The 25,036-nt window shown below is 37.9% G+C and overlaps 3 protein-coding genes across 3 annotated transcripts; 1 reads left to right on the top strand and 2 right to left on the bottom strand.

The window, feature by feature from the left end:
• Positions 1 to 8: 8 nt before the first annotated feature.
• LOC103136716 (glutathione S-transferase kappa 1) lies at positions 9 to 3,598 on the bottom strand. Its single transcript, XM_007550089.2, has 7 exons — positions 3,170 to 3,598; positions 3,009 to 3,090; positions 2,777 to 2,905; positions 1,628 to 1,773; positions 1,415 to 1,531; positions 1,245 to 1,338; positions 9 to 188 (listed from the first exon to the last, which is right to left on the bottom strand). Exons 1-7 carry the CDS (start codon positions 3,236 to 3,238, stop codon positions 139 to 141), a joined length of 687 nt encoding a protein of 228 aa, XP_007550151.1. The 5' UTR covers positions 3,239 to 3,598; the 3' UTR covers positions 9 to 138.
• Positions 3,599 to 4,290: 692 nt separating this feature from the next.
• rap1gapl (RAP1 GTPase activating protein-like) lies at positions 4,291 to 13,481 on the bottom strand. Its single transcript, XM_007550095.2, has 19 exons — positions 13,016 to 13,481; positions 12,866 to 12,898; positions 12,653 to 12,746; positions 12,449 to 12,484; positions 12,306 to 12,353; positions 11,940 to 12,137; positions 11,748 to 11,845; positions 11,298 to 11,376; positions 10,943 to 10,996; positions 10,673 to 10,756; positions 10,475 to 10,575; positions 9,308 to 9,437; positions 9,035 to 9,196; positions 8,031 to 8,102; positions 6,888 to 6,974; positions 6,615 to 6,770; positions 5,083 to 5,166; positions 4,978 to 4,997; positions 4,291 to 4,898 (listed from the first exon to the last, which is right to left on the bottom strand). Exons 1-19 carry the CDS (start codon positions 13,084 to 13,086, stop codon positions 4,841 to 4,843), a joined length of 1,665 nt encoding a protein of 554 aa, XP_007550157.1. The 5' UTR covers positions 13,087 to 13,481; the 3' UTR covers positions 4,291 to 4,840.
• Positions 13,482 to 14,775: 1,294 nt separating this feature from the next.
• On the top strand, positions 14,776 to 24,983 carry casp2 (caspase 2, apoptosis-related cysteine peptidase). The gene is made up of 12 exons (XM_007550094.2): positions 14,776 to 14,932; positions 16,924 to 17,077; positions 17,599 to 17,769; positions 17,845 to 17,913; positions 18,401 to 18,461; positions 18,882 to 18,976; positions 19,744 to 19,926; positions 20,285 to 20,413; positions 20,494 to 20,584; positions 22,359 to 22,559; positions 24,068 to 24,177; positions 24,259 to 24,983. Exons 2-12 carry the CDS (start codon positions 16,928 to 16,930, stop codon positions 24,391 to 24,393), a joined length of 1,395 nt encoding a protein of 464 aa, XP_007550156.1. The 5' UTR covers positions 14,776 to 14,932; positions 16,924 to 16,927; the 3' UTR covers positions 24,394 to 24,983.
• Positions 24,984 to 25,036: the final 53 nt, after the last annotated feature.

A 25,036-nucleotide genomic window follows, 5' to 3' on the forward strand; every position in this document is an offset into this window, starting at 1 on the left:
AGGAACATTATTTTCAGAAAAAATTTATTTTTTATCTTTTGTCTCAAACAAAAATTATGTAGACTTTACATAAATTTCAGAAGGCACAGCTTAGAAAATCTGTGTTGGCTGGAATAGTGAGTTAAAGGAGGTCTGATCTCACAGCCTGGAGGCAGACCTGTCTGGGTTAGGCCCCAACCACTTCTCTCCTGCAACAAACAAAAAACCATTAGCTTTTAGAATACAATACATGTATCTGATTCTGTAGCGACATGCAAAATCAGAAACAAATGAGACCATCTTTTCAGACTCCAAACAGCCGGAGTATGGAAACACCTAGTCATACAAAATCCCACGATTTCATCCTGAATCTGCATTTTTTTTAAATGAGTGCAACGTTAAAGTTCAGTTAATGTCCCATTAAGTCATAATGTGTAAGTAAAGGTGCCTTATGCCTCATATTTTTTTATAAATAGTTACAGTCATCCTGGCCATCATCATTTTGTGTGTTTATTTAAACCCTGAGTGAAATGATTACACCACAAACAATTACAGTGATTTTAGAAACAAGAGTTATGTGCAAACATTGGAATCCATTTTGGCGTTGTGGGCACACAGGCTCAACTATATACACTCCCTATAATATATGTATATTAGCAAGTTTCAGCTCAGCTACAAACATCAGTTTTAGTATATTTTAAAACTGTTCTGCGCAAAAATAGCAGAGTTTGTTTAAATTGGTTGGTTTCCAGGCACAATCCTGTCTTTTTAACATAATCCATACATATTTAGCATACTGAGCTTTACAAAAAATGAATTAGCTTTGAAAAAAAAATAATTTCAATGGGGGTCACCCTGTGAACCCCACTGAAATTTATGCCTAAAAGTTGAATCCATGATTGGAAACCAAACAATTTAAAGGAGCTCTACCATTTCTGATGAGAAATATTCAACTAGAATTTTGCCATAAGTTTGTTGATGAATGTTAGGGGAAAGTTGCTCAGTAGCATTTAAGCAAACATTAGCGTGATGTTTGCCTGTATATCTGATTCTACATGTACAATTTTGGGAAAATCCACCAACATCTCCAACTTGAATATGCAATTATAGGTTTGATTAAAAAAACGACAACAAAAAAACAGCGCTGAAGTTGTTATATTATCATTCCACCTTAAAATGGTTCAAGTAAATAATTCAAATCTAATATTTCTACATTCAAATCAATGATGATTTGGCATGTGTACAGTATTTTCTGTGTTTCTCACCAATGCAGTTGGCCATGAGCTCAAATCTGTCAGATCCAAAAAACATCTCGGGTTTTCCATCAACATGACAAATCAGCATCGGGAAACCAAATGCCTGGGGAAAAAATAAAAAATAAATAAATAAATCACAAGTATTGTTTCTTTAAAATAAACGCAAAAGCACCACCAACCCCGTAGTTGAGGGCCTCCTCTGTTGAACGTTTAAGCTTATCTTTGATCTCCTGCGAGGTGGACAACTCTAGCGCTTTTTCAATCTCATCGTCACTCAGTCCTGCTTTTTTGGCTGCCTGGAAAAAAACAAAACAAAACACAACAGATAGAAATGAATGCAACTCAAAATCTAATCAGAAATGGGACCAATGCGTGTGTTTTTAAGCAACAACCTCAGAGAAGGATTCAGGTTTAGTGACATCCTTGTCTTCACTCCAGATCCTCCTCCACAGCTCCCTGGAAACCTGCTCCACCTGCTTGTCTCCATCCGTCTCCATGTGCTGCACTGCTGTCACGAACCGCATCGCAGACAAAGTTCCTAAAAAGAAAAGAAGTACTCTGTCTTATTTACCAGAAAATTCCTGATAAATCACAGATTGTCTTTACTGTACTGTTTATATAACAGCTAGCAATTAAATCTTTATTTTACTATCATTTAGCTCTTGCTAATGCTAATTACTAATTTTAGAAAATAACTTCTTTTAATTGTTTGTACAACCGGGGAAAAAAAAACTGACTTCATTTTGCAGCAACGGTAACATTCATGTGATTGTATTTATTATTGTATTTTCACTCTAATGGAACTTGGACAGGGTTTGGATAAGAATCAGACACTCCTCCATTTTTATTGCTTCGAATGTCTTTGTCAGCATCCCAATGCTGAGTCAGAAATGTTGGTTTAAGACTCTCATATCCGCAAACATTTACGGGTCCTCATACCGGAGGACCACCTCTTATCCTTTTAGTTTGCAGAGCTTCTGTCACACGTGGATCCACTTCCTTCCTCATCACTGGACTGATCCAGTGCTGCATTTGTTTTCCCACACAATGATCAAAAGTCTTAAAATGAGTTACTTATTTTTTCACATGTGTAAAAATGGCATTTGAACAGACAATGAAATTAATAGAAGTCTGAAAATGCAAATGTGTTCCATGCTTTCATTTCCTTTTCCAAACCTGGAAAACAGGTTTGTCACATCCTGGACATTTGAGTCCAAAAGTAATGATCTTGACCTGAAATAATGACATAATGCTGCACAATATGTCGAACGGCAGTCATCAGTGCAGTATTATGTGTGACTAACTGCAATCTTAAAGGAATGCTGGGATGCAATCATTTCTAGGAAGTAATATTTCAAGCTTTTTGTTGCTGCGTTGAGGCTTTTGCATTTTGCTGACTTGTCTGTGCTACTGTAAGATACTAAGTGCTACTTATTTAAGTAGAAACTACAACATTTGGGGGACCGTCTGACTCAATTTAAGTAACCCGTCTGATCAGAGCCCAACAGAGAACCCATGCTGATAGTATTGATAGTATTTACCTTTTTGGAACATGACCTCAAATGGGTCAGCAGGTGGGTGTAAAGGGACGCTAAAGTAGTTGGCCAGGCGGTGGAGATCCTTAGTCATGTAGGCAAATTTGTTGGGAACTAAACCAGGAGGCTTGTTTCCTGTCATGAAAGACACTGATTATTTTTCCAGTCCATTCCACGAGGATATAAGCATGCACATGAGATTTAATTTACACTTTCTAGATCCTTCATGCTCACTGACCTGCTCCTTGCATGATGCCTCCGAGGAACGCAGGACGAAACTTCAGGTTGATGTTCCACACGTTTCTATAGCGGCAGATGATCTGGGAATACAAAGCATGGTTTTAAACACGCCAAAATATGGACTGGATCTGCAGGACGAGAAAGAAGGAAGACACAAACCTCAAACCCGAGCCAGGAGTAAGGTGAGACCACATCATAGAACAGCTCCACCACTTTCTTTGAGGTCATCTTCGGGTCTTTATCTTTGCAAATGCTAACCCTTACGTTTAGATTCACACTAACTTAACTCGGTACAGGTCGAAGTTCTTGTGCTGCTCTCTCAAGCAACCTTGGAGAATCTCCAAGTGAGTCAAAGTTGAACTAACCTGACGCAGAGCAACCTAGCTTGGCGTTTGTAGTTCGGCAGAGAAATGATAAACAAACAGCGCAAATTCGTTAGCAGTTAGCCACAGCGCTACAACTGGTTACTCCACGAAGTAACATTAACTCAAATAACACATTAAAATATTAAATCAGAAAAAAACAACTACTTCTCAAAAGTAGCATTTCTCTTCTTCTGGTTCTTAATGGAGGTTGACCAACAACGTTACTTTGCGATCCTGCCATCTACTGGTAGAGTGATGTATAGGAAATAAACCAACATTAAAATCTCTGAAAATAAAATATATTATATTTTATAATAAAAAAAACCCACAACAAATACGGATCTTTATACTAGATAAATATTCTCAAATTAAAGATTGTATCTTTTCCAAATGTGCTGAGGGTGAGCTTATGCTACAGTGAGAAATTTAAGTCATTGCAGGCTATTTTAAGCATATTTAACAGGGATGTCATTGTGTCATCTTAAAGCCTTAACTCGTGTACTGATTTAGATGCATAATTTTTTTTTCTGTGTTTTCATAGTTTACTTTTTCCTGACTTTTCTTTGCTACACAACATTCCAAATGGTAAAGACTTACTTCGTTGTTACTGTGTTAATGCTTTAACTTTAAAGAGGCACTAGGGTACATTCATCTGATATATGTCCATTCTTCTCTTAATATATTTAGTCAATCAAACTTGATTATTTCTTTCCCTCTCACTTTCTTTATTATAAGCTACGACTGCCACCTACTGGCAAAAATCCTTTTTTGCAAACTAGGATTTTCTTTTGTGATATTTGTAGATGCGTATTTGCTGAAATGCTACATAACGTTACACACAAAAAGACAACATTACAAGCAAAACTATCAGTTAGTTTGGAGCAAGTTGAAATATCCAAAAATCTTCAGCATTTGTAACCATTACCACTTTATTTAATGTAAAACTCAAAGAGCTCTAAAACTTTATTCTGCTCTACATGCCAAACAAAAACACCCAAACTCAAGTTTTTGCTTCATTCAAATCATGCTTTATGAGTCATTTCTGATTTACATTTGTTCATGTGTCGATACTAAATGCAATCTTTAAAGTAGTGTAATAGGGGCATCATAAATAACTAAAGTGACAATGTCTCCAAATTAATAGTTTGATTTGTACTATCAGATCAATCTCTAAAGCTCTATGTTTTTAATTAACTACTGTATCAGTATAAATGAATCACCGAAGCCAGACTAAATGTTAGCTGTTAAAATAATCATAATCTTTTTTTGTGCCGTTCTCAAAAATTTACATTTTAAATGTTCTCAATCTAAAATGTCTCTATGATTGTATAATAAATATACTTTCTACAAAATCTATTTACTTTTAAATTCTCTTTACAAACAGGTAATTCACAGGTATGACAAAGGTAAAAAGCTAGTCTCTAAATTGTCATATGGATCTAGAATCTCCAATTAAAGGTTTTCTTTATGTCTCCTCTTGAGGACTTGCTTGGTCTTTGAGTTCAGCCGTTCCCGAGCTGTCACTGAAAAAAAAAGAAGCAGTTTCATATTTTCATCTCAGGGCACAAAGTCAGGAAAACCCGTCTGACTGTTTTGCCTTACCTCTCTGCATCTTTGTCCACCTGCACAGGAAGAAAACGCTTCAATATTCTTTGATTAAAAATGATAATCACTCAGTCTAATTAAGTGCTCTAAAATATGTTTTACCTTTGGCTTTTGTGATGAATTCCCAGTGCTCTTCCTGGGAACACCCAGAGTCTCAAATGAATGGCTTCGCACTCTGATGGCTCGCTAATGAAACAATGATTTTGGAGAAGAAAATGATCAAATATTTAGAAGGTAGTTCAGGGCTTTTGAGATGAGGTTCAGGAAAAAGAATATTTGCATTTGAAATTTAGGTAACGCTTTATTTGAAGGGGGTTGAATAAGACTGACATAACACCTGTCATGAACATGAATAAGCCTTCATGAATATTTATGACTGTTGTCATAAAGCGTCATTCGGTAAATTATGACACTTTTAATGCAAAGTTGACATTATTCAAAATGTCTTTGTTATGACAACTTGACATTAACCAAGAAGTCATTACTGATATAAATTTGTTATAAAAGTATTACTGATTGCACTTTAAAAATTAGGTAACTTTATGTTATTAAAGGTAAAGTTTAAACAGTAATGATTTATTGGTTAATGTCAAGTTGTCATAACAAAGACATTTTGAATAATGTCAACTTTGTATTAAAAGTGTCATAATTTACCGAATGACGCTTTATGACAACAGTCATAAATATTCATGAAGACTTATTGATGTTCATGACAGGTGTTATGTCATGTTTATGAAAGTGTCATGACAGTCTTATTCACCCCCCTTCAAATAAAGTGTTACCTATTCATCTGCAGAACATAACTTGCTTAGTATAAAACCAGATTAAGTTCTCTCAGGGGGTGAAGACCAAAGTGGACTTTTACCTTCTTAAACATATTTGGTATAAACCTTTGAACTGTTGCCACATTCATCTGTCATCTGTTATTTAAAAGAAGATGATTGTTTACATGGAAAGAGGAAGTAGGAGGCAGTGCATCATAATCCTCCTGTGCAGAAACATTTTAAGTGAGATTTACTGCTGTAGTGAACATGGAAGTATGAGATTGAACCTTTTACCTGACAAAAATGTTTTTCCTCCAGACCCCTTCAAAATATGCTCCGGGCCTTCAGATTAATCCAAAAATAACCTCCTATTTTCCATGAAATGTTTCCTGAACCGTTTTCGTTATTTTGGCTACAGTAAAAGTTTGTTAACTGTTTATTTTCTCTCTTGTCTGCAGAAAGTGTCTCAGAAAAAATTATTAAGCAATGTGAAAATCAATAAAATAGCATTAAATCACTATACTGCTTTTGCTTTTTACTGTCATTTACTTCATAAGTTTGAAAGTTACTCTTACTGGAAATGTTTTGCATGTCTGGCCCATCGTATGTTTCACATTGATGACGCCTCCGGCCTCCATTTCCTAGTTGAATATTCAGTGACTTTTGTATTATATTCTGCTTAATGCAAAATAATCTGCCATGGAGTTACTTAGGATCATGGAAGTCGTGGTTTCTGTCTGACAAGCAGTTTTTTATTTATTAAAAAAGCAACGTGTCTACTTCTGATAGGTTATTGTTAATAACCTTTAAACAGAACCTCACTTTAAAGGTAAATTATGTGATTAGTTTCTTTGCTGTGCCAGCATTCACCTTAAAATTTTCAATAAAACCTCCACTTCCTTCAGATGGGCCTCTTGTGCTCTCAGAAGGTGGGGCGGCAGCGACTGACGGATCTCCCATCATGCAGCGGGAGCGGCTGAACAGTTCATTGTGCAAGCTCTCCAGGAGTGACGAGCGTGTACGCAGCTTAACATGAGAGGAGCAGGCGCCAGAAAATACTTTTATAAGAGGAAAACAAATTACAGAACAGGTCTGGGTGTTATTAAAGAGTGCTAATGAAAACACGTTTTTTTCTCATGCTACCTCCAGTCTGCTGAACTGTTCCGCCTTATAGCAGGCGATCTCTGCGTTGATGAGCTTGGTGAGAAGAAATTCCCTCAGTTGTGAACGCTTAGAAACAAGAAAGGGAGAACAATTCATCATTGTGACACAGTTCAGGTTTATTGGAAGACTTTCATGCATAAATCATATGCAGAAAAGATCCAATAAAGTTAAACCTTAACAGGCTTGACAGTGAAATTGAGACCATAAAAAAAAAAACTTTAATCCACCTCTTGTATCTTTATTTTCTTTTCTAACTTACTTCATGTACTGTGTGGTTTTGATAAATAGTTTTCTACATATTTATTTCATATTTGGCTGATTTTTCTTTTCTTTTTGTCCAGTTCTCGTAGCAGTCCATTACAGCTTGTAGTGCAGTGCTTATAAAATGAGAAAAGTGAACAAGAGGAAGGAAAATGAACAGATGTGAGGCTTAAAACAGTCATTAACAATGTCTGAATAACTTTAAGATAAAGAAAGATCTTTAGGAAAAACTTAACACAGGACTTAGAAATCGACTGAGAAATGGCAACAAATCAGATCCTTGTGACAAACTGTCAGTATAGTAATGCCTAAATATTCAATTTACAAATGTTTCTCTGCTAGATTATAATATTTGTGTTGATGTTACGGTCTTAAGAACATTTTAATATCTGAATGAGTAGAGGTAGTTGATTCAAATATTGATTCAACATTTTTACGATATAAATAATCTGCTTTTTACTGAATCCTGAAATTACTTCAGTCTAATCCAAAGTGTGCAAAGATTTCATAATGTCTCTACATATTTAAAAAAACAAAAAGATGATGACAAAATAGAAAAGTTTTAGAACAAAAAGTTTGCCTTTATACAAACTTCTCTTTGGTTCAAAGGAAAGTTTGGATAAAACAAGACTTTTTGTTTCTTTTTCTCCAGATGAGGTGAAAAGCAAGCCAACACCCAAAGAAAAACGTTAACAAGCTGTTGAGGACTACTGACCAAGACCACTTCAAAAATAAGAGGACAGTCTAATCCAGCAGGAGATTAGCCAGCCGGTAAGTACATATCTGCCTGAAACTCAGAACTTCAAGAAACAAAAACCCTAAATAATAAAATAAAATAGTAAAAAAAATGAAGTGTCTTACATCTGTAAAAAGAGGAGGATCTGGGATGACGGGACCAAAAGGAGGAACGTCTTCTCTGGCTGTAACAGACACCTGGGAAGTACACCGCAGGACAGCATTTATGCATTTATATCTTCAAGATCCTTCATTTAAATCATCATTAGGTCATTGAAATACTCTGAACAGCAGAAAAATATTCATTTTCATCTACAATAACTAGAAAAAATATCGCTTTCTCTAACGATACCATCAACCAAGGCTAAACTTCCCTTCTGTCTTCAAACACTGTCTACTTCCCTTTTTCATTGGGTACAAACATTGAACCCTATGCATTATTGGGAAGAAGAAACATAAAAAAAAAAATACGAGAGAAAACAGAAACTGCAGAAAGTTAAGGCCACAATTCTCACACAAGTTGAGCCTCTTCTGGGAAACCTTTTGAAAGAATTAATGTTTACCCCTTAAAAATGTTTCCACATTTTGTTACATTAAAACCACAAAATGTACTATACTTTACAGGGATTTTATTTGATATTCCACAGGTTTTTTTACTTGAACTCCAAACACTCCCATCCCTTAATGATGTTCCCATTAGTATGTTTAATGTTTTGCTCAGACTGTGTTGGTTTCCCTCTGTGTTTGGTGTTTGACTGTAAAATTACACAGATAAACTCTGTTTACTGATTAGGAGCCATATTTTTTGCACTGGATTTTTCTTTTCTTTTTTTTTACAGCTGTCAGAGTAACAACCTTATACATGTTCACATGTTCCAGGCATATGCTTCGTTTTCCATTCGCCTCAGAATTGCGCACTACTTTGTGTTGATCCATCAAGTTAAATCTCAACAAAAACTCTGAAGTTGGTTTTAAAGTGGCAAAATGTGACAAACTTAACAGCATTTTTTTAACTATCGATAAAACTGTAGTGAATAAGGATATAAAACAGACCACATCAGACCTCACTGTCCAACATGTTGATCACTTTATGTGGATAAATAATTAATCTGAAACTGGTTCACACTCACCTGGTAGGCAGCTCCGCCCTCCTCCTCCTCCCTCTCAACCCTCCGCACCACCACAAAGCAATGCAGGAAGTGAGACTTGATGACATCACACAAAAATGGGGTCTGTCCCTCCTGGTACACCAATGCTACAATGTCATTACCAATGTGTCTTTTTCTCTGTAACTAAGAAAGAGAGAAAAAGAGGAAATATCTTCAGTCTCAGCTCTGGAAACTTTCCGTCTTCCAGTTAAATTGTCCGGAGATCATTTGGACCAAAACGACACGAGCTGTGACCTGCTGAGGGTCAGCCTCTGTGTAAGGCAGCTTGGTTGCAACATGGAACATGATTTCTCTGCCATTAAAGGAAGTGAAGACGGCTTCGTTTCCTGTTTGGCCGTGACACACATCCAGTCCACCTCTGAAGCTAAAACAGACAAATAAATCACATTGTAAGACCAAAATTGTCTTTGCAAAACTACAGTTTTGTGACTAATTGTTTTTGTGATTCATCCATAATTAATAACAAAATCTAAATGCTAAAGGTCGTGTGCCAACTCCAACTACTTTGTAGTTGCATCCAAAGAATTGGAACAACCATTTATTTCAATGGTTCAATTTAAAAAGGGAAACTCATGTAAATTCAAGGTATGTTTAAAAATAAGTGGTTGGTGCCAAATTATATTCTTAAATTCAGCTTTTTAGAAAATAGGAAAATTGATTTTAAGACAGAAATTATTTTTTATGATCTGTAAAATCATCCGGAGGACATGTAGCCTTGAAAGATGACAAAAGCTAAAAGCATTCCTAAGGAACATTGTTGTTCAGAGAGTGATGTATCCAAGTGTACCAATTAAAAGTTGAGTGGAAGGAAAAACTATGGTAAGAGAAGGCATACAAGTGAAATAGATATCCACAAGCTTGAGATGATAGTGAAGGTGTATCCATGCTTCAGACTCTACAGCATGGAAAACATAATTGTCCGAGAAGAAATTCAATAATGTATGATTTTTACTGTTGAAATCAAATTATCCCCTAAATTATTTTTGTTTTGCCCCCAACCACAATTCAAGGATGTTTCTAAATTAAAATGCAAACACAGGTGATTTATCCAAATGAGCTTTGAACTCGATGACTTTTCCCTTCATGGCTAAGGCTTAGACACCCATATTTTCTTTGATGATGAATTTAGTGAATCAGACCTTAATAATAAGACTAACATTTAAAAATGTCCTCTGTTTAGCAAGAAATGCAGCAATGACTCACACCTAATAGGAATCTGATAGGAAACTTGATTGCGCAACGTGTGTATATACATTACAAATCTACAGTCTCGGGAACAGTTCTCCTTTTAGAGCGTTGACGGCATTTCCTCTACAGTTTTTCATGGACTACAGGCAAACAATGCTTACCTAATGGAAATGCATAAAAACGTGTTTTAAATTGTTTTCAAATGAACTTTACCCCGTGAATCCCTGCAGCTGAACTGTGTCTCCCAGAATTGACAGGAACTCCCTGAACTTCTCACTCTCCTTGTTGTTACTCAGTATGTCCTCTTCTGTGAACTACAGAGACAGAAAGCAGGTATGTGAGAGGAAGGAGATGTGATATTGTGACATATTTTAGCTGTTTCTGCTTTCTCTTGTTTTAAGGTAACATTACCTGCCCTTCCCTTTGATACAAAACACCAAACTTGAAATTAGAAGACACTCTGTGCTCATCAAATGCTGTTATTAGGTCTGGAGCCTGAAGGACGAAGGAGGTCAAAGTCAAGCTGCCTTTCTTTTTAGACAGAAACGATTTCTAAGTTTCACTCGGAAAAGTACACTTATAAAATGAGGTATCTCTGAAGTCAGCCTTTGTTATTATTACCAACAGGTCATATTAATATCATCTGTCATATTACTACGTGTGATCAAAGCGGAGGATTACCTTGAGGTAGCTGACCACGTCAAACTTGGAAACCGTCACTTTATCAGACAGCCTCTGTAAAGAATAGAAATGTAAATAATCTAAAAATTTACAGTTTCTGCTATTCTAAGCCTTATTTGACTTCTTTAGTGAGTTATCATTTGGCATATTGATATTCAACCTTCAGTGTGAATCAAAAATGAACCTTGACACAGAGCTTAATTAATTCCTATGAATAAGGGAAGCTAATGGCACTAATATAATGTACAAGATGAGAACTTTTATTCGCAATGCATGCTGCTACTTTAATAAGCTTTTAGTACTGTAAATAATAAAAATATCTTATTCTTAACTGCTTATTTGTAATTCACTGTACCTTTGCTAACTCTACAGCAGACGGCATGTTGGTAAAAAGGGACAAAGAGAAAGTGCCATGCAGGGAGCACTCTTTCATCCTGGGTAAGAAAAAAAACATTGTTTTTTTTATACAGTCATTTTTTTTTGTGTAGAGTTGCTCATATTTAACACCACAAATAGATATTTTTAAAATTACTTAACATCTTCACACTAAACAAGATCAGGGAAAATCCTGTATTACCAAAGGTACTGGGTCATGCTTTCAAAATTATTGAAAATGTACAACTTTTTAATTTTGTTGTACATGATACAATGACAATAAATAAGCCTCAAATGTGAAACTGTCTGTCAGAAAGCTAAAACCTGCCTAAAATGTGTCAACAAGACAATAATGCACAGCGCAATACATGCATAACAGATAAAATAGCCTTCATAGACACGTACAACTTTTCAGTAGATTAAATTTGACCTTAGAATAACCCGTAGTTTGTTCTCCTCCTCCTCCAAGCATACAGAGAGAACCAGAGGCCCCAGTGATGGATCCACGGCGATGAATGAATGGTGATACTGTTGGAGGGAGGGGAAAAGGTTGTTAAACATGAAAATCATTCTTTCAGCCGTACCGTATTAAAGTTTGGCTTTGAAACTAGGCCTTACTCACTCGAGAGCGGAAAAACTCATGGTAGATTTTGGCCTCTCCGTCCCTCTCCATGATGTCGTAGCTCTCCGGATCAAGGCCATGTTGGGAGGAGGTGGGACTCACATTTCTGAGCTTTTCCAGCGGCGGGTCGATCCAGTAGCCTCCCAGTTTGGAGGGGAGAACCAGAGGCAGATCTGCACCTATTTCCAAAAGCTGAGACTAAAACGCACACAAAAGAAGCTCTGGATAAGTTGGAAAATGAGTGTTATGGGGTAAACATATTATAGTGATTATGAAACACTCGTATCAACACACCCGTATCAACACACCCGTACCGCCCTGCAGAGTGAGTCAGCTGAGTTATTCTCTACTGTCGTGATGACTTACCTTCAGAGGAAGTGGGAATTCACATCGCTGCTCATCGATCCTGCTGCCCTGATGGACAAGAGCACCGATGATAACAAAGCTCCTCTGTTCAGACATCCGCCGATACACACTCGCTGTACAAGATCAATCAGACTGAAACTCACCTGCAGCTTTGCAATGATTTCAAACAGTTCTGCGTCCTGCACACACAGGCATTCAAAGAGAAAGGGAAGGAGGAACATGGAGGGGGAACAGGAACATGATTAATGCATTAAAACACATAACTATGACTTCTCCTGCATGCACAAATGAAATTCTTACACATGTTTTTTACCAGAAGTAAAGGGAGAACATTAGAGGGAAATCACCCTTTGGTTGTTGCTGGTAGAAAGAAAAGGCTTGTTGCCAGCAGTGGTTGGAGAGTCCAGAGCCTCCAGAATGTTGTCCTCCACAGACTCGGGTCTGAAGCAACAGGTTGATTTACTCAAAAAGTGTGCACAATTTGTCAACCACTACTGCAGCTCATACAGGACACAATGAAGTTAAAATGCTGCTGGTAAAGAAAAAAAAAAAAGCCTCACCTTGTCTCATCCCCACAGGTGAATCTGTCCACACTTTAACAAGAAACTCAGATGGTTAACTTTCTTTTTTTTTTTTTTTAAATCATTTTAAATTAAAAGCAATTTGACTGACTTTTTGAGAAAAAAGTCCAAACATGAGCCTATACTCACCCGCCATATGCCCCAAAAGTGAAACTTCTCTTTCTAGAGAAGGACATGTCATTCCTCTTTTCTCTCTCCATGGCTTTGGTGTCACCATGAATGCTTCTACATGCCAGTTTGGAACCGAGTCAATCAGGGCTGCCTAAGGTTGAATTAATTCACTCTATCATTCTGTCTCTCCTCCTCCTGTTTCTGCCCCCCCACCCCCGCCAACGCCACTCACTCATTTAAGCTTCCCTTTCCTCCCTCCGTCCTGTTGTCAGACAAACAGGCAGCGTTAACCCGCTCATGGTCACACTTGCAGCCTCGCTCCAGCCACCTCAGTCATGCTGCCTCTTTACGCCACTGATCCCACACAAACACAAATGTGGTGGTGGTGGTTTATCGCAGGTGGACTCTGCTTAAAGATAGACCTGGAAATAAATAAAGAAATGAGTGACACTTTTTTTTTTTCTTTCCCTCCCGGACCTGTTACCCTTTGAGTCAGTGAGAATCATCAATTATTGACAGCGCACACAGCGAGGGCGAGGAGGTAGACAGCAGGGGAGGGAGAGGTGGAGAGCGCAAGGGAACATCAGAAAGGAAAGGGAGGGAAAGAAACTGAAAGAAAGAAAGATAAGGGAGGTGGGCCTATTCTAATAGCCTTAAAGGAGGGACATGACTGTAAATCATTGTTTTCTTTGTGCAAGTTAAAAACATTTTCTAGCATAGGAAGGCTGATCAAGTAAAACTTCAGCAGTAATAAAATGGATAAAGTTTATGTTTGACAGCTTTGGCTCCAGTAATGCGATATTCAGTCTCTTGCACATTATTCAAATTCCTTAAATCTTTTCACATTTTATAATGCTGCAACCACAAACGTCATTGTGTTTAAGTAGGATTTTATGTGGCAGATTAACGTCACATAAAATCCTGTGCTCCCTGTCAAATTAGGGAGCACAGGGGAAAAACAGATTACAGATTTTGTTTTCTGACTTTGCCTTTTTTTTGTCACTCTTAATTTTTCTCTGGATGCATTTTGGCCCATTCTTCATTTGCTTGTTTTAAACCATAAATGGCTTTATGTCTAATGCTTAAAGTTTAAGTCGAGTCTGTAGGCCGGTCAGAACGCCGGTCCAAATTCTGTGTTTTGTTTTCTGTTGCACAAGATGCTTTTCCTGGTTATTTTGTGACCTCCTATATGACTCGATGCACTCTTTGAGTAATTGGCCTTTTGTAAGCTTTTCTAGACTGATAGATGTCAGTGGTTTTGTTTCTTTAATCTCTTTAGAAATTAAATGTGCCACTTGGAGATCTTTGAACCTATTTCATGTTGTGAGACAGATTCTACTTAAGCAATTTATTCAAAAAGTTGGTGTGACTGCCACTTTGGCCATTGTTCCCATGCGAAAGAAATGATCTCAGCGGGATTTTCTGTTCAATAAATCTAAATAAAATGAAACCCCCCGAATTCCCGTTACACTTAACAAAAAAAAAAAAAAAAAAAAAAAAAAGCGAAAGCAACTCATGCAGAGCTTTTCACTCTTGTAAATAATCATTTTTATAAATTTCAATAACCATCCTTTTTTCCGAAACGCCTCTTTGACGTTGTATCACGAAGTAGTCCCTGTCAATTGGCTATTTATTTACGATTCAAATTCAAAGTTGCCCTTTTTACTGTAGTTTTACAGCAGGTGGGGGAAACGGCTTGTCATTTGCTACTGAAAACGTCACTCAGAATTCCTTGTTCTGTAATTGGTCAGAATCGCTGAATATTTCCCGCCTTCTCTGTTTTGCAGCCTTTCACCCCGCGGAAGTTAGTCGGTGGAGGGAGAAGGAGGATGTCAATGTGTGTGGTTAATTTGCATGAGGCTCTGTGAGAGGTGTCAAAGGTTTTTGGTGTTTCTGTCGGACTGTTTGACGTTTTGTTGCATATACAAAGGAACGGTAAGTCCTTGGTTCGATTGAAAGGTTTTAAAGAGAATTAAACGCAGCAAAAAGTCGAAGTTAGCTGGTTAGCCAGCTAGCATCGGTAACAGCCTCTATCGCTCAGGTTAGCATCAATGTCAACACTTGTTGAAATGTAATTTTTGATGACCATATTTACATGCGTTCTGATTGCCCCGTATTGTATTGGAAGCGTTTAAAATAAACCAACTATTTAAATGGTATTAAGTTTTACGAGACTGAAGTGCTTTTTTTTTTTTTACATTACTAGTATAATTTATGTGTCATTACGTGAGAAAAAAAATGGTTTCATACATATGACAACCTGCGTGATACAGCCAGATAACCAGCACCACGAGAGGGAAAATATAGTTTATGTACAAGTAGAAACAAGAAGCAGATTGTCAGCGGAAGTGGATGGATTCTCATGGATGTCCTGTTGGGTTAGTGAAAGGATCTGCAACCTGAGGCTCCCGACCGCTTTGACCCTTCAACTGTGGCTCCTACAAAGCCAAATAACATGCTTTTAATTGTAAAGGCAATAAGGAAACATGGTTTTGGCAATCCCTCTGTATATTGTCATGCAGTATCTGCATAGAATAACACAGCAGAAAGGTATAAGGCTTTTAAAAGTAAGCTTTTTAGCTTCAAGGTATGTGCTTAATGTTAGTTGGGCATTACAAAATGGTGTTTTTTCTCTCCTGATGAATCAATAACAAAAAATAAAATCAAAATAACTATTCACTGTATATGTAAAGATCACCAACGAATTGTCTGACAAAATCATAAACGAAAATAAACTATGATAATCAAACGTTACCTTATTTTTTTCTGTTGTTTTAGATGTATATTTTAATGTAAATAGTAAAAAGAAACACAGTTTTAACTCCTCACAACAATTACTCAACAGATGAATCCCTTTAAGCAAAGTACAATTATTTAAAATTTTGTCCTTACTTTTTTAGTTATTTAAATAAACCTTTCTAAATTCATACTCATTCTTTAATTTCAAATAGGGCTGTGTAATAGTATCGATTTTGCGATATATATCGATATTTTTTTCCTAGAAAAAAAATCGATTTTCATCCGCAAATATCGTAACATCCAACTGTCGCCTTGCTCACTCACTGCTTGCTTCGCTAGGAGAGTGATTAGGTCATCAGGCTAAGAGTGATTCCTTCAGATGTTAAGTGTTAAAGTTAAAAGGTATCAAACTATTCAGAGCAGGGTACTTGGTGCACTTTATTTACTTTACAAATGCATGTAAGCTACAGTTTGTACTGTTTCAATTAAAAGAAATATGTTTTCTCACCACTTCTTTGATTCATTTTGTCCAGCTGTCGACTTTAAGTCTGTGTCCATGTCCAACCACAGCCAGGTATAGTGTAGTTGGTTCTTTTTATCAGCTTTCAGTTAAATTAATTCAGTCCAACTCTATAACAGTCACAAAATGTCACCAAAATCACTCTGTCCCTCTAAAATCTTTCAGAAAATCGCAAAAGTGTATTGAATTGTATCGTTTGCTGAGTATCGCAATATATATCGTATCGTGAGCAGAATATCGTGTATCATATCGTATCGTGAGATTATTGTATCACTACAGCCCTAATTGCAAACCACTTCTATCCAGCCTAGAGGTTTATTATGAACTAGGTACTTTGTCAGTGCAGTTCTGATCTTTACTAAGTCATGAAATTTTAATTTTGTTGGTTGGATGCCAATAATCTGATGCATTTATAACCTGCATAGCTTTCTTCTGAAGAATGTTGATAGGTTTTTAGTTGGTTTTGTAAGTTTCCCCATTTCTTTACATAATAATTGATGTATGGAAGTATTAAACAAGATTAAAACATGTTAGAACATTTTTTAAAACTTTTTTTTAATCTTTTTTGAACCTCTAGACAATTTGCGTTATGTGGCAGCAGTAGCAAAAGTGACTCTTTGAACTGAAAAAGTCAAAGGTTGCTCCCCCTTCGTGTGGTGTGTTGCAGGAAAATGTTGGAGTGCGGCATGCTGGAGCGGGACAAAAAGGCTCTCCGGAGAAACTCTGCTGTTCTGTGCAAACAGCTGGTCGTGGATGAGCTGCTCATCCAGTCACTGCAAGCTGATGGCATCCTTACCGAGAACATGGCAGAAACCATCATGGTGTGTGAGCACAGATATTATGCAACACATTAAACAGTCAATAATCAGCCTGCTGGCACGTTGGAAAAACAGCAGCCGGCGTTACAGTTTGAAGGGTTTTTTTTTTTTATGAGCCTTTGTGTTGGTCTGTTAGAACTGCTGCCTCATTTGGGGTCCAGATTGATGCGTGGTTAGTACCAAGTATCCTGCAAAACACAGCTTTTTATCTTTCCATTCTACAACTACACAACTATTATGTTTATCTGATTCGATTCTCAGGTTCTAATAATTGTATCTAAGCAAGTAATAAGTACTTTACATCATTTCTGATTCACATGATAAAAGCCAGAACCACAGCTTTAAAGTAATTACATTTTGACGGCCAAACTATGAGGGATAAAGTTTGGATTGCAATTATTGTTGGTTGTGATGCTGCGACGCACGCTTGCATGTCAAAAATATAATCAGATCAAATAATAATAGAGAGCTAAAGAAGAGAATTTGTGAACACTAATCTCTCCTTCTCACCTCTTTAATCCAAGGCAGAGCAAACATCTCAGAAACGTAGCTGGCGTTTGTTACTTCTCCTACCAAAACGGGGACCTGAGGCCTTCCAGAGCTTCTGCTCGGCTCTGAAGGAGACTGAGCAGCAGCACCTCTATGACTTGATAGCACAATCCCCCGAGAGGAACAGCAGAGAGACACACGTGGATGTGAGCTGGAACCTTAATGTACATCAGCTGGAGCATTCATCTCTGCACAGTATTTATGTTGTTTTATGCTTGCAGTGTATTCAGGCTGAGAAAGTGCCAGAAGAAAAGTCACAACGACCGGAGAAGATGCGAAGTAACGGAGAGGTGAGCAGGGGGCATGAAATCCATAAATATGATGACTGCAGACTTTTGGTGTTTCCTATAAAGTCAAGCCTTTGTAAGTTTTTTTCCCCATAGCAGCTTAAAATTGATAGAAATCCCAAAGAATGCTAAGCTTTAGTAAAGTGGTGTTTTTCAGTCATCTTTATTAGACAAAGAGGAAAGCAGTGAGGTGAGCAGCACCTCGTCACTCTCAGCCAGGCCCTCTGATAGATGCGGAGCATCCTCAGAGTCGTCCGGAGAGATCAGCCCAGTCAGAGAGGAAAACAGGGACAAAGGAAGGAAAAAGGCAAGAAGAAATTATAATCAGGAAAATCTGGGAATTGTAAATCCCACCTATTAGTTCTCATGTACATAGTCCAGCAGAGTTGGTCAAACACCTTCCAGTAGAGACTCTGAGAGCTTGAGTAGGATTATATATTCACCATTTAAGATGCTGACATTTAACTTTAATTTAACTTTTTCATTCCAGAGGACTTCTCTCCCATTTCCAACTCAGGAGGAATACGCTGCAAAGAGAGCAAGGACACACAGTGAGTACTTATCGCAGCGTGTCCCGTCTGCATTCAAAGTAAATTAGGTTATTCTGAAGCCAGTGTTGTTGTCAGTGTTTGTTTCCAGGGAGACAAGAAGGTGGTGTCCTAACAAAAGGCCTTATCTGTTGTTTTAGTTAAAAGAAAATGTTAAATATTTAAACAGGAATGCATTTAGAAACTACTTGCTGAAATAAGTCTCGTTTCAACTTCCTAAAGTTTAAGTCTTGTAGTATTTTTCTGTATGCGTGAGGTGTGAAAGTCTGGCTCCTCTACCTAAAGGCACCCCACCCTAACAGTGACTCATTCACAACAATGCTGCATAATTTTAGTTGTAAAAACACTTGCAGCTGCTTGAGAGATTTGAACGAGCAGAAAAACCAGTGACGAACAGAGCTTTTTGTTTTTGATTGTCTGCAGCAGAGTCCATGGAGTTCAGCCTCGATGCCGACAGTCCCATCAGCACTCCTGTTCTCCCGTGCGCTCCTGACTTTTATCTGTCTCACTGCAAGCAGGTACATTACCAACAGTCCAGCTCAGCAGATCAACAGTAGTAACACTATTTTATGGTTTTGTTTATGACCTCCAAGTAAGGGAAAGTCATTTCTGGTTTGTGCTGCAACATGTTTTGTTTGTGCAGCCAATACGTTTCCAGAGGTCATTAAAGGTCAACCAGCTCCTTACAAAAATCAAACGAAACTGATTCCAGTCAACTTTACTGGATTTGTGTTTTTTTTTTTTTTTAGCAGCACAAACCATCACAAATGTAGCACCAGTTTGGTTCGACTTGGGTTATGTGAAGCAGGGAGGGTTCACCAGTGTAAATCCTTAATATCTTGCCAGCAAAAGCAGCACAAACAATAAATGTACCAGCTTGTACATATATCAAAATTAATTGGTATCCATTTTGTTTGATTCTAATGTTTGGGATCTGGTTAACCGCTGATAACCTCTGGAAACATTTTTATTAAAATGTCTAGAATAATAAGACACAAACAAAAAACAGTGCTACACAGAATTGATTGACACCACTTTTGTTTCATGTTGTAAATGAGTTTATGGTTAAAGGATGGATTGACCTTTGATGACCTCTGGAAACATTCATTAATACCTTTTAAAATGATAGTAACACAAATAAAAAAAATGCTGCATAAACATTTGACAAAAATTTTGTTTGATTTGAAGAAGGTGGGGCAACACTAATGTATTGGAAATGAATGTTAAATTGTCATATATGTTGTATTATTCTGTCCCATTAAAAGATTTTCATTCCCTGCTTCAGTCCTACAGAATGAACTCCTCGCCACGAGGCTTTGCCCTGGTCATCAGTAACGTGACCTTTGACTCCTGCTCTGCTCCTGGTCTTGACCCAAGAAAAGGAGGTGAAGTGGACGACGAAGTCCTCAGGAAGGTTTTCACGGAGCTGGACTACCACGTCAGTGTCCACAGAGACCTCACTGCTCAGGTGCAACTCCGAATCACTCCTGATTTAGCAGATGAGAAGTCATCTTTTCACATGATGAACTTGGACAGGAAAAGTAAATCTGAGGAGCTTTGACATCAAATAGGTTTCCTGAATCTGCTTATTGAGCTTGTTAAGGACCTTTTTAAGCAACTGGTGCAGGGAAGATCATTTAGAGCAACATTTGTTTGCTTACCCTAGTTTAACTGTTTTCCATCTGGTGGAAAGAACACGCTTGACAAAGCAAACATACGGTTTAGTATTTTAATGCGTTCTGAGAAGCCGTTTCTAAAAGCACTAGAAAGGACTTACTTTTTATTTACATGAGTGTTTCAACTAGTTGTCTCTTAAATTTGAGCAGGGCATGAGGACGTGCATTGAGAACTTCTGCAGGCGGCCCGAACACCGGACAGTGGACAGCTGTGTGGTGTCTCTGCTCTCCCACGGCGTGGAAGGAGCAATTTATGGCACAGATGGACAACTTATCCAGGTAAATCTGTTTAAAAAAATGAATTTAAGATGATACAATTGTGTGTTTTAATTTAATCTTTTTAACTTGCTTGTGTTCAGCTGGACTGGGTGTTTGAGGCCTTTGACAACGCACACTGTCCTCTGCTTCAAAACAAGCCAAAGATGTTTTTCATTCAAGCCTGCAGAGGAGGTAAATAACAATAGTGCATGTGATACGTTGAGATTTAGTTTGTCATTTCTTGGACATTTTGACATAATTTAGAGCAGCTTATGGTTAGAAAGACATTAGTCAAATAACAGTCTCTTCCTCCACATGTCCAGATATGATCTACTTTCTCCTTTCTGGCTGATGAAATAATCAGTGCATTTGGTGTTTTATCAGCCACCTTTCTGCTGCAAAGCTCCAGATGTAGATTGTGTCAAAATGTGCCACAAAACCCTATTTGGTTTAATTGTGAACTAAATAAGTGCAACATTTATTTTGCGGGTTTCTACTGCATTATATAGTGGAACTAAAATACAAGCATCACAGATTTGTTGCAGTTTCTGATCTCCAGTTTTCTGTAAAGCTTAGATTTGTCATTAGGATTTTTGTCTGTAATAATAGAAGATATCAGAATAGGGGTTAAAACATTTTTATTTACTATCTTTGCTACTACAAACGTTTATTATTCATTTATAGTAGGAGATGATGCCACACTGACAACAGCTGCTGTAAAAACAAACTGCATTTTGCTGCTTAAGAAACAAAGAAAATTTTACATTTTAATTATTACACCAGTTGCAGACTTCTTACCGAAAGAGAAGCAAGTTGCTCAGATTGATCTTATCCAATATTTCCTGGATAAGATAGATTCTTACTTTATTACTGATTGGAAATTGATCAGATCTCTTATATGAAGGGCCATTCAGGCTTAAAATAATCAAATTACAACAGCAGCTGATTTTATTTATTTAATTTTTTCAAAAATGTATTGTACTGAAAATGGATTTTTAAATATTGTGATACATATAATGTGACACATTAAATTACATCACTAATTTGGACCGATGAATTGACTGGATGCCTCAATCTATTTCAACCCCAAAAAGGACAATAGATGCAATGAAAGTGGAAACAATTTAACTCCAGTCTAATCTTAAATCCAATGTTTCTCTGGGCCCACGTGGATTTAGAGTGAATGATAGTTCTTCAGTAAACTTATTGAGGAAGTTTCCCTGTAACTTCTGTCGTATCTTGGATTAGAGGACGTCTTATTTCTTCTAGAGAAGTTAACATTTCTGCTCCTTTGCAGCAGTGGAACTCTACCGGGCCCATTTCAGCTGCTGTTTTGAAATCTGGAAACCGTTTCTCCTAGAAAAGCGATTACCAATTGACATGACTCTGCAATGTGAGATTAGCAGTAGGCTTGCTTGATGGAAAATCAATAGAAAATACTCCCTTTTCATCAAGGGCCCAGTGGTGATCACAGAGCCCTTCAAAGCGCTGCAAACACCAAGGAAGCTGGTTGTTTTAGTAAGGTGTTTAGATCAGAAGTGATACGTTGTTTGAAGGAAGTCGTGTTTTGACAGATTTCTTCATCCCTGAAGTGCAGGTAAAATGGAAAAGACCTCCCTGTCTGCCGGGGTGAACTTGAAAAGGCTCGATATGATCATGGAGGACGTGAAACATGAATAATGGAGATTTTACACCTCACTAGACGGGTGGTTTCTAGTGTCAGCCATGGACATGACGTCATGTTACATCCCTGTTCCAGCCGAGGGCTGCTGCCTTCATTTTATCTTAACAATGGAGAACCTGTTCAGTCAGCCTTACGCAACATGTAGCTGGAGTTCTGTCTGTGAAGACGTAGCAGACAGATCGAGACAAGTCTGATAACGGAAACATCGTCTCCTCTAAAGTGCCTCAGTTTTATAGCCCGCACAATGCTAAAAGCAACTAACTGGAGCCTGTTCTGTTTTAGACGAGATGGACTGTGGAGTCGAGCAGCTGGACGGGCCGGGGAGGACGTCTTCACCGAGCTGCGAGCAGCGGGACGCAGGGAGGGAGGCAGAGGGGGACGCAGACCCCAGACAGAGGCGGGACGTGGGGAGGCCCAGGATTAAACTGCCTCAGCGCTCAGACATGATCTGTGGCTTTGCGTCTCTCAAAGGTCAGAGAATTTGTAAGTTTATCTTGTTTGTCTTACATTTATATTTATTTATTCATGGAAAATAAAAAATGACGTCCTAATTTGTGAAAGTAGGGCAGCAGAGTTCTGTTTCTGTCGTTTTATACATTAGGTATTGAACGTTTGTGTCAATATTAAAACCTCAAAATCTAAAAGCCTTAAAACCATTGGACCTTAACTGGACAGAACTATATGATACTACATATATTAATTCAATTGTTTTTACTGCATCACATGACTACAACATTCACAGTACCTTGAAAAATATCCCTTAATTCTCTCCACATTTTGTCACATTACAACCACAAACTTCACTGTTATTTATTGGAATTTTATGTGACTGAATTTCATCTTTGGTTTGCCTTTTCAGTCTTTGAGTGTTTTTTTTTTTTCCAGAATAAAATCCTAAACGGGTGTAAAGTTACCTTTTTAATAACAGATTAAGGTACATCAAATTCTAAATGCCAGAATTATGAGGGAGAGAATATGTCAGAAATATCTTAACAATAACATGCATTTCTTCTGTGTTTGGTAGCGTCGCCTTTGAACTGAATGACTTGGGTCAAACGTTTTGGGTTTCTTCCCACAAGCTCCTAACAGTAGTTTACTGGCGTTTTGTTCTCCTGGCAGAACTGGTGGAACTGGGAACAGATTTGTAGCCTCACACATTTTCAGATCTGACCACAACTTCCCCATCAGACTGAGGTCAGGGCTTTGTGATGGCCAAAACATTGATGTTATTATCCTTAAGCCACTTTGGTCATTTTCAAGAAGGTCATTTTGTTATTGTCCGTCCTGAAGACAAATCTTCACCTGAGCTTTGTCTTCCTGGCTGATGTTTTCAGATGTTGCTTCAATATGTCCACATAATGTTGTTTCCTCTTGATTCCATGTACTTTTGGAAGTGGATCAGTTCCTCCTGCAGCAAAATAACCCCACAATATGAAACTGCTACCTGCATGCTTCACAGTTAGGATGGTACAACTGTCCCTGTTTTCCAATCTGTGGTCATTATGGTCAAACAGATCCTCTCTAGTTTCATCAGACCTCGTGTCATGTCTCCAAAATTGAAGATCACTGTCCCTGTGTGGATTTGAAAACTGCAATTTGATTTTTCTGTGTTTCTTTTGGAGTAATGGCTTCCTTTTCAGCCCATGTCAGTGCAGAACACTTTTCACTCTGGATAATAACAGAGTGAAATGTTATTATCTAATGAAGAGGTTTCCCAGCTTCAGGAAACCTCTTCATTAGGTCTATGGCTTTTATTCTGGGTTCAGTTTGCACATTTCAAAATTAAACACGTTAATCTCTCGGACTCAGAACTCGTCTCTTTCTGCCTGATTTAAGTCCACACAGTGAGAAAAAAGGTGTATATATCTTTTGATTTGGTTTTAACTTCTGCTGCTGCTGATTTTAGTTAAAAGCACATTTTCCACAATATTCATTCTCGTGACTTTTATTTGTGTATCAAGTCTCTGTTGTTCGATGTCTTTCTACTGAAGGCACAGCAGCAATGCGAAACACCAAGCGAGGGTCCTGGTTTATCCAGGAACTGAACACAGCACTCCGCCTTCATGCCAGAGACACACACCTTTCAGACATGCTGGTGCAGGTGAAAGATGCTCTTTTTTTAAACTCATACTGTTGCTTCCTCATAAAAAGCTGATGAAGCCGGTTTTATTTCTCTGTCCAGGTAAATGCACGTATCAAGGAGAGGGAAGGTTACGCCCCAGGCACCGCCCACCATCGCTGCAAAGAGATGTCCGAGTTCACCAGCTCACTCTGCAAAGACCTCTACCTTTTCCCCAAGTACCAGCCCCAGTATTGATATGCAGAAACGCACTTTAAACAAACCACACACAGATCATTCCTTGTGTTGAAGCCTTTCTGTAAAAGCTCAACAGAACTGCCGGTTATTACCTCGCATTCCCCCCGTTGCAACTTCACATCCACACCTCCCTTATGTTGTTCCACTTCGACTCTGAAATAAGAAGCAAAATATTTGTGTTTATGCCAGTTTAATTGTAAATCCTTTTCAGTCGAGCTGCACAGCAGCTCCGAAGTTCCTCAAGGCTCTTTTTAAAACCTGTATTTTGTACACAGATATATTTTTGTGGCTTCGTTTTGTATGGAATTGCTTTTATATGGATTTTTAAACCCACGCTTTTTATTTGTACGCGTTTGTTATGAGTTGTGAAGACAACTTGCTTTTAGTGTGGCGACAGGCAGAGGGCAGCACCACAGAGACGAATCATTTCATCGCCTCTTTTAGATCAATAATATTCTCACCCTGTGGTTTTACAGACGGATGTAAATCAAAAGAGGTTTAAAAAGAAACAGGTTAGAGAGGTTATGTTTTTATCCACTCAGGGCATCTTCAGAAGGATGTCTTTCAGTCATTTATTCTTTTCATTTAGCTTTAAATGCTGAGTTGGAAGAATGCAGCTTTATAAATGTTTATTTTATGTCTT

Source organism: Poecilia formosa, unplaced genomic scaffold (assembly GCF_000485575.1).
Source record: "Poecilia formosa unplaced genomic scaffold, Poecilia_formosa-5.1.2 Scaffold34, whole genome shotgun sequence".
NCBI lineage: Eukaryota > Metazoa > Chordata > Actinopteri > Cyprinodontiformes > Poeciliidae > Poecilia > Poecilia formosa.